At 47.2% G+C, this 10,241-nt stretch overlaps 1 protein-coding gene across 1 annotated transcript in view; it reads right to left on the reverse strand.

Moving 5' to 3' along the window:
• The window catches only part of LOC146739003 (tyrosine-protein kinase receptor Tie-1-like), a 58,119-nt gene extending 56,826 nt beyond the window's left edge, over positions 1-1,293 (reverse strand). The window contains exon 1 of the mRNA XM_085504024.1: positions 1,203-1,293. Coding sequence (XP_085360150.1) covers positions 1,203-1,293 — 91 coding nt within the window. The remainder of the gene's footprint in view (positions 1-1,202) is intronic.
• Between the last annotated feature and the right edge of the window lie 8,948 nt (positions 1,294-10,241).

A 10,241-nucleotide genomic window follows, 5' to 3' on the forward strand; every position in this document is an offset into this window, starting at 1 on the left:
TACATTACATCCAACTCGTCGTCGACCTGAGTATCACTACAGTTTATTATCGTGACAAATGTGATACTCGGTTATGGCGAAGTCGGCCTATCACACATGAACCAGACGGTTTACCTCAGAGTCTTCTCTCGACTTGCTCGCTTACCAGCAAATCCCACGCCGTCTTGATCACTCGTCGATGTCCCAAGTTCACCACACAACAGCAGGCAATCGGGGTTACAGCGTCAGCCTCGTGGTTTCTGGGAGCGCAACGTCTTTCATTCATGGAAAGTTCGTTTCACAGGGTCCAAGACTCCCTCAGTCTCACAGCTGACTCCAGCGGCGACCAGGATGATTCCCCTCCTCTGCTACAGGTGTTCAGTCGGGAATCAGTACAGTTATTCGCCTGATTTAGTTGAATCTTCACTCCGCTCACTGTAACCAAGTTCAGATCTTCCGGCCATTTTTCTATCCTCCTCCCTTTTGCGCGTTCCTTCAACCAATCCGACAACTCGCCACTCCAGGTCAAAGGTCGGTCACTCTCAATTAGCATAAAAAACTCCAAATTTAGGAAAGACATCCCCAACCCGTGTCTCGCTCCTGTACACGGTAAATTCTAACAGTCTAAAATAAGCCACATACCATGGCATCGGGCAAACACCATAGCAACCACTTAAATACTAACCCAAAAAGTGATCCACACTCGGTTAATAAACCGGTAATAAAACAGCACTTCGTAAATCACTTAAATACTGCATAATAGTACACTCGGTTACCTAGTCAACGCTAATACTACGTGTGACACACCCCGGCCCCAAACGCATTCACGTCCCCGGAATGCAAGACAACAGCCAAGACCACTGTCCTGCCTTCCAAGTGACAAGTAATCAATCAACTATCACACCTGCCAATAACCTTCCAATAAGTCTTCTCATATGATTGTTCATGCACTCCTGATTCAAGGACTGTGCTCAACTCCAGTTGCTCCTCTACAGACACTTCTTGCTAGTGTGGCACATGCTGATCAAACAAAGTCTTCCATCCCCGACTGCAGTTGTAGATTCCTAAAGCAGAGATAACAAAACATGCAATACAGAGGCAGGACCCAGGATAATTTACAAGGGTAAATAGACAAAAAAGCGCCCTCTCCCTATCATGTAGTAGAGAACTACGGAAGAAGAGGACACTACACAAATAAAAGTGTATACAGCACGCACACTCACACAAAGTCAGGCAAACAATACTCCATCCTACAGATATCTCACCTCTCAATGACAGTCCACCATCTCGACTCCTGGCACAACAGATGCTCATTGTCCACATGACACTAAACTCTAACAACCTACCTGTCAGTCAACCCCAACACCCCAAAAGTCTACAATACTCGTGTTCTGTGCTACACCACAGAAAGGAACGGCTCAATCCTCTATGCACAGCCGACATAGAACAGAGTACAAGGAAAAGGGACCCTGGGTGGTAGCGACCCAACCAGGGCAGTGACGAAGCTCACTTTAAACAGTACGTTCGCAAAGGTGCTCAACTCCCACCCTCAGAAGAGGAGTACAATTCCTCACACCACAACACAGACTACTATGGGTGTGGAGGCAACCGACGAAGAAAGGTTACACAAACGTCTAATAGCAGGATTGTGAACAATCACCTCCTGCTCCAATGACCGCCTTGTTCCACCTAACAGGCACAAAAGCTGGCGCACCAGGATTGATGCCAGACCTAACTAGAGTGTGCGAACAGTCAAATCCATATCGCAAACAAGGCTTTCTGTCTCTCAAAGGGTAGCGGCGACCATCAGAGTCTGACCTGGTTGTTTTGACAACACAATCAGCCTCAGACGCGACAATCGCTCCTTCACCAGGCTCTGCTGCCGTCTCTATGACAGCTTCTGTGTCATCTGGCACCACTTCTGCACTCACCTCCAACTCGTGATCCTTTTCCACCTCTGGGGATACAGTGACATCAGGGTCTATATGCAATAGCAGTTCTGGGCCCTCCTCACTGGTTCTTAACTCAGGACCATCACTCCCCACCGACATTGGTTCAGGGGTTGCATGAGCAGCAACATCACGAGGTAGACGCTTCTCAGCACATTGCTCACGCGGGTAAGTAACAATGTACCCACGGTCAGAGTCTGTATCTGTGCCTTCAGTGTCACAGTCAGCTTCCGATGATGCCTGTGTAGTTCGTTGCAACGCTCTGGTCCTTGGCTTCCTCACTCTTTTGACTGGTTTGACCAGTTCTCTTCTCATTGGGCGTGCTTCTCTGGGCCTTGGCAGTGCATGAAACGGTAACAACAAGTTACGATGCAGGTTTCGTACCTTACCACCCCTCTCAGGCTTAACTACATAAACTGGTATACCACGATCATCCTGCCTGACAATGACATATGGATCCTTCTCCCATTGGTCAGCGAGCTTGTGCTTGCCACGCACCTTGACATTGCGCACTAATACACGGTCTCCAGGTGAGAGTTCAGACTGCCTGGCCTTCCTATCATAGTACGACTTGCTGATGAGGCTCTTTTTGTCCATGCGAAGCGATACAATTCGGTAAGCCTCATCAAGACTGCGCTGCCAGTTTCTCACATACTCATCCATGTCTTCTGCCTGTTCATCCTCAGTGACCAAGCCCAAGTATATGTCCACAGGCAAACGAGGATGGTGCCCATGCATGAGGAAATACGGGGTGTAACCAGTCACATCATGCTTCGTGCAATTATACGCATGAGTCACTGCACTAACATGCTGTTTCCAGTTCTGCTTGTCAGAGTTGGACAGCGTTCCCAACATATCAAGTAACGTCTGATTAAATCGCTCCGTGATCCCACAGCCCTGGGCATGGTATGGGGTGCTCCGAGATTTCACAATTCCCATGGCATCACACAGGTGCCTGATCACAGCACTCTCGAAGTTTCGGCCCTGATCAGAATGTAGGCGTTCAGGGAAACCAATGTGCCGCACAAACTGCTCCATCAATGCATCCGCAGTTACCTTAGCAGTCTGGTTACGAGTAGGAACAGCTATGGCGTACTTTGTGAAATGGTCAGTCATCACAAGTACATCCCTACATCCTCCCTTTGATGGTTCAATAGACAAGTAGTCCATGCAGACCAATTCCAGAGGCCTTGTCGTCTTGATACTCACCAATGGAACTGGGGCTCTACCATCAGCTGTCATCTTTCTGCGTGTACAGCGTTCACATGATTTAATCCACTCAACCACCATCTCAGTCATGCCAGGCCAATAGAAGCGTGATCTCATCAAGTCCAAGCTTCTATCCTGTCCAAGATGGCCGACATCATCGTGCAAGGCCTCCATGGCTGTTACTCTGAATTTCTTGGGGAGGAACAGCTGCAACACTCTCTCACCATTGTTATCCACGCGCTGACGGTACAGGACTCCACGGCATAACTGAAACTTTTTCCATTCCCTTAAGGCAACCTTCACCTCTGCTGGCAGTGTTTTACGTTCTGCCTTGTCAGGTAAACTGCCTCTCTCAAAGTAGTCCAACACTTTCCCAACAGTCGAATCCTCCTGTTGCAAGCGCCTCCAATCCTCTCGTGATACAGATGTCAATGACGTTGGTGCCACTGAACGCACATCAGGAATAAGGGCTGTGCTCGCCATCGCTCCCACCATCTCCAGTCCAGGAACCATAGGTGCCAAGTGGTACTGGCACAGTGCCTGCACCACTGGCTTGTCCATCTTGACTCGCACCTGTTCCTCCGGAGGCAACCATTTCAACCATTGAGGCGAACCAACACTATCTGTGCTATATCCCTGGACAGGCTTACGAGAAAGAGCATCTGCATCCCCGTTTTGCTTTCCTGGCCTATACTCTATACTGAAATCATAGTCAGCTAGCTTTGATAGCCATCTATGTCCCGTTGCGTCCAATTTCGGTGTGCTGATCACATACCGTAATGGGTTGCAGTCAGTAACCACCTTGAATTTTCTGCCCAGTAGCATATCTCCGAACTTGTCAACAATTGCCCACTTCAATGCGAGGAACTCAAGCTTGAAGGCAGGATAATTCCTCTCGCTCTTAGACAAGCCTCTACTTGCATATGCCACCACTCGGTTACCATTGCCTTGGTCTTGATAAAGGGCAGCCCCAAGTCCAATAAGGCTTGCATCAGTATGCAATTCAAACTCAAGGTCATAATCCGGGTAGGCCAACACTGGTGGGTTTGTCAGCTTCTCAATCAGTAAGTCGAAAGCATGTTGGCACTTTTGTGTCCATGCAAACTCAGGAGGGTTCTGTCGTTTTCTCTTCCTGCCATGAGCATGTTGATACAATCCCACAGTAAGATCATTCAGCGGTTTCGCAATTTTCGAGAACCCTTCCACATAACGACGATAATAACTTGCCATCCCCAGGAATGTCTTCACCTCCCTCCCATTGCGAGGTATGGGCCCGTTACGCAGCGCCTCGGTCTTCACTGGGTCTGTGCGAATTCCTTCCTTTGACACGATATGACCCAAAAAGTGAACTTTCTGGCGGAAAAATTCACACTTCTTGGCTTTAACCTTCAAGTCTGCACTCTTTAGTCGCCTAAACACCTCACCCAGGTGTCTGATATGGTCGCTGAATGTCTTGGAGTACACGATCACATCATCCTGGTAAACAATACACGACTGGTTGACTAATTCGCCCAGGCACTTCTCCATGGCTCTTTGAAATGAGCTTGCACTGTTGCAAAGCCCCATTGGGAGATGGAGACACTCAAAATGGCCGACAGGCGTCACAAATGCTGTCTTCGAAACATCCTGTTCACTCATGGCCACTTGCCAATAGCCACTCTTAAGGTCAATTGTGCTAAACCACTCTGCATCCTTCAAGGCCTCCAGACTCTCCTCGATGCGAGGAATGGCATAAGCATCACGGACAGTCTTGGCATTCAGTCGTCTGTAATCAATACACAGCCTTGTGGTTCCATCGCGCTTTGTGACCATGACCACTGGTGCAGCCCATGGGCTGTCAGACTCACGTATAACACCACTATCCAACATGCCCTTGATGATCTCTCGCAACTCTGCATATTTGGCAGGAGGTACTCTGCGGTGACGCTCACGGCTTGGTGTTTCATCATTAAGTCTTATGCGATGCTGCACAAGGTCACAACGCCCAAGGTCATTATCATGCAAGGAGAAGGCATCAATGTTACGCTGAAAGAAACTATGCACCATTTTGATCTGTGATCCACCAATGGGAGATTCCAAAAGATTGAACTTCACACCCTTGACGACAACACTTGGATCTCTGTCATTGTGCTCACCTCTCTCAGTCTCTTCCCTGGCCATTGAAGCACTCTGAACACGGGTCACAGCCGTCACTTCTCCAACAGTGCTACCGGGTCTGATATACACATTCCTGTTGGTAGTGTTAAACACATGAACTGGCAGTCTTGAACTAGACGCATTGCACTCCAACACCGTGACTGATGGCACAGCAGTCACTTGCATTCTCATATTGATTATCGGCTCCACCATAACCACATACTTGTCACCATCAGGGCCCTTTGGCAAGTCACCCATAATGATGGCATCCTGCTCTGGTCGGATGGCAAGAGGTCTGTCAATTGCTGCCTTGACCATGCCCAAGTGACCAGTACTACCAATGAACTTATGGCGGTCACTCAAATGCTTAATCACACGTCTACCAGTTGCAGACATGCGGTTGCTCTGCACACATTTTCTGGTCAACAAGCTCTGCTTCACATTTGCAGACATGTCCAGTAGGTTTGTGCCAATTGTGACTGGCACCACAGAACTATAGCGTGTATCAGGGACAACCAATACATGCACATCATGCTCTTCCTTCTCACCAAATAGATCAGTAGGCAATGTGATGCTGACTACCATGTACCCCAAAAACGGAACAACTTGGCCACCCGCTCCACGAACTGAGAGGTCCTCCTCAAGGGGTTCAATAGGAATCTCACTTAGGTGCTCTCTATAGTACCATTCACTGACTGTAGTTATCTGAGATCCTGTATCAAATAGACATCTTGCTTTGACTCCATTCACCATCACAGTAGCCTCGCATGCTGATCCCACCACTCTGTCCAGCACAGGTGACTGCATCATGAGAACATGGTTACCATGGCTACCATCACCTTTTCTCAGAGATGACTGCTTCTTTCTCCCAGATTTACATGTGTACCCAACATGCCGCTGCGACTGTGTATCCTGATTACTCTTTCCAGTCGTGTCTTGGCTGACCTTCTTTCTGTCTGGACACTCTCTGGCAGGGTGTCCTGGTTTGTCACACCGATAACAGATCATTCTACTAGTGTCTCGTTCACGACGCAGTGGACACCTACGAAACCTATGCCCTTCATCACCACAATTGAAACATCCACGAGGCTTACCAGTAGCCAAGGATGCTGGGGGCGCTGGTGTTGCACTCGGCTGCACGGGAGCCTTCTCAGACTTGTCCAGTCTAGACTCTAGTCTGTCCATGCGATCAGCAACAGAATCTAGCTGGAGCTTCATTGTCTGCGTTATTGCCTTCTGCAAGGCAAAAGATCTTCTGGTGTCCACTGCTTCTGCACATGTACCGGTGCAGCCAACACTTCATTACAAATACTCTCCTGATCAGACACTACAGTCACATGAGCACGTGCAGCTGGTGTCTTCTTTGTCTCTGAGTTAACCCTGAGTTTGTCCTTGCGGGCAGCCCGATCATGGACTTCCTGCTCCGCATTGCGTACGACTGAGGGCTGCTGATCAAACGGCATGCTATCCCAACGCTGGTGGCGCGCTATTTCACGTACTCTATCATCGTTCAATCCGTCCCAGAAACGATTGGCTAGAAGCTCGTCCATCTCCTCTGGGCGTATACCACCACGACGTCTTACAGCTTCTAACGCTAGCTCAATACGCGTGGCAAAATCGCCAACAGTCTCGTTTTCTCGCTGCCCACTGTCAGCGAAAAATCTGTTGAGCAAAACGCGACCAGATTCCACTTCTCCGAAGCGGATTCTTAACATCTCTAATATATCATCAACTGAAGCGTCCGGCCGCATTCTTATCACGAGTTTATTTGCAGTGCCCCTCAACGTAGATCTAACAGTCTGGATAACGACCGACGGCGGTTCGATTCCAGAATCACTGTATGCAAGCACTTCCTGCGACCATGTTTCAAAGTCGGCATCCGATTTAGCCCGCGAACTGTCTCCCGAAAATGTGGACAGTTTCGGTCGCGCTGACAGATATGTAGGCACGCGCAGTGTGTGTAACATACCCGAGCGGGAACGTCCTTCAGGGGAACTAAATTCCAAATCAACGTTCTGTCCACACTCACCTTGATCACTTAATTCTACAGGTACACCACCTTGCTGTCGGTATATGCTTTCATTGTTTAGTCTCACAGTACGATTCTCCATAGGACCTCCAGCATGTCGGTGCTCACCACAGCCACTGGGAAAGGAGTCCCGACCAAAATCCAATGGCAAGACGCCACGACCCCTACCCAACATCTGGCGTCGCCCTACTGGCGCTGACACAGGAAAAATGCGACCCCTCACTGCTACTCCCCTACCTTGACTGAGATCCAGGGCACCATGGGTAGGTGTCCCAGTATTTGCCACACTGGGTGAATCACCAGTCTCACCGGTAACAGCAGCCCCTGCACGCATTTCCATATCTCACTGTGTATAAGAATGTACTTACCCTTAATTACGTTAATACTCCTGCACATGTACCACAGATACGTCTCGACAATGACTCAAATGCTGGCTAACTTCAATACTCTGACCAAAATTGCCAAACAATAATAGAAAATTCAGCTCACACGCAAAGCATGCAACACTGGACAAATACAACATCAGACAACAAGAGAAAGAATCTCTAAGCGGGCAAAAAAAAAGCCAAAACGTCTGAAATGTCCAAAAAAGGGCAAAAGAGTCACAAGGCCAATCTACTGGTCTCATCAAAGGGTACAGCTGGTACACCAAAGTGTTTTATAAACACAAAAGCCGCACGTTGTAGGGCGCCAATGTCCCGCCCTCATCCACTTGTCGCCAGGCAACCAAACACAAACAGGCTATCGGACCAATATTTCGGATCCGAAGTGGACGAAGGGGGAGCATACATTTTTCCTCACAGTATAAAAGGGGGCCAGCACACACAGTCCCCAGAGAACGGTCCTCTCAATCCAAATCAAGGGCAATGGATAAGTATTGTGTCGAACCAGCTCTAACTGTACCCACAAACACGCTAGCACAAATAATGAGACCTTAATAATTCCAAACAACAAACGGTATATTATCAAACAACTAGCAGTCATGCAATACAAGATCAGTAAACTGCAATACATAAGCAGCAACATTAATCACTAATCACAGCTACTACTACACAGTTGTGGCTGAAACAGCACTCAATGCACAAAAAGGTATCTCTACAGTTCAGTGAAGACAAGTAATCAAATGTCTCTTTACAAATGTCACTGCACAAACTACCAGCCAGCACTACACCACGCTCTGCACCAGTACAGTCTCGACCAGCTACCAAGTGCGTGCAACTCCTTATATGGCAATAGTCTTAATGACGTCACAATATTCACAAATCGTAATAACGCATGCCACAAAACTCAGAAAACACAGAAAAATAACAAGTCACAAGTTTAACAAAAAGTCAATAAATGTGAAAGCTTATACACATCAAACTAAATCAGTGGAAACCAGCAACCATGTTGTTGACATATTTTCCGTTCAACTTGAGCAAGTGTCCAAAATTCGCGCGCTGGCGAACACAATTTTGGCGGCAAACAAACCACAAATCCAAAATGTAATGCTTGCACTCAAGATCCGACACGGACAATATCTCAGCACAACAACATTGAAACAATAAATAACCCAGGGAAACCGAAACAGGAGCGGTGGGGGAAATAACCCAGGGAGAGAGTGATTTCGAGCTCGCTAATAAACGGTCACTACATTACATCCAACTCGTCGTCGACCTGAGTATCACTACAGTTTATTATCGTGACAAATGTGATACTCGGTTATGGCGAAGTCGGCCTATCACACATGAACCAGACGGTTTACCTCAGAGTCTTCTCTCGACTTGCTCGCTTACCAGCAAATCCCACGCCGTCTTGATCACTCGTCGATGTCCCAAGTTCACCACACAACAGCAGGCAATCGGGGTTACAGCGTCAGCCTCGTGGTTTCTGGGAGCGCAACGTCTTTCATTCATGGAAAGTTCGTTTCACAGGGTCCAAGACTCCCTCAGTCTCACAGCTGACTCCAGCGGCGACCAGGATGATTCCCCTCCTCTGCTACAGGTGTTCAGTCGGGAATCAGTACAGTTATTCGCCTGATTTAGTTGAATCTTCACTCCGCTCACTGTAACCAAGTTCAGATCTTCCGGCCATTTTTCTATCCTCCTCCCTTTTGCGCGTTCCTTCAACCAATCCGACAACTCGCCACTCCAGGTCAAAGGTCGGTCACTCTCAATTAGCATAAAAAACTCCAAATTTAGGAAAGACATCCCCAACCCGTGTCTCGCTCCTGTACACGGTAAATTCTAACAGTCTAAAATAAGCCACATACCATGGCATCGGGCAAACACCATAGCAACCACTTAAATACTAACCCAAAAAGTGATCCACACTCGGTTAATAAACCGGTAATAAAACAGCACTTCGTAAATCACTTAAATACTGCATAATAGTACACTCGGTTACCTAGTCAACGCTAATACTACGTGTGACACAATCTTCATCTAGTCCCCGTGAGGGCACGCTAATTATAACGCTGTTTGGGGTTGGCGGCTGAGGTGCGCGTCCGCTTATATTGAAGCTTTTCCGTTGCGTGTGTTCCAAATTGTATATGTGTGTTATAAGCACCAAGCACAAGGTGTTTATAATGAAAAAGAACATTTCATTTTTGTTTTATGGCAAGTTTATTTGAGTTGATATTATATTTATAATGATGAACCTGTGTTGAAAACAAATGATATAGTTTAATAATAGTGTATGCCGCGGTTGTTTTTTAATACGTACAACATCCCTTTGTCTAATATATTGGGTGACTATGAAAACTTAAACTTCCAGTGTTACGTTAAACCTAGACCATTAACCTTTTATATAAGCAAAAATGAAAAAAAACCTTACTAGTTAGCTGTTAATGTATTTGATTTATGTTCTGTTTTAAGAATCGCACGTATCAACGTTGGTGGCGCTATGATACAAACAACAGTGGTTGTGAAAGCAATTGCAAATATGACGTGAATATATAT

The sequence above is a fragment of the Saccoglossus kowalevskii genome, chromosome 9, assembly GCF_978046115.1.
Source record: "Saccoglossus kowalevskii chromosome 9, keSacKowa6.1, whole genome shotgun sequence".
Lineage (NCBI taxonomy): Eukaryota > Metazoa > Hemichordata > Enteropneusta > Harrimaniidae > Saccoglossus > Saccoglossus kowalevskii.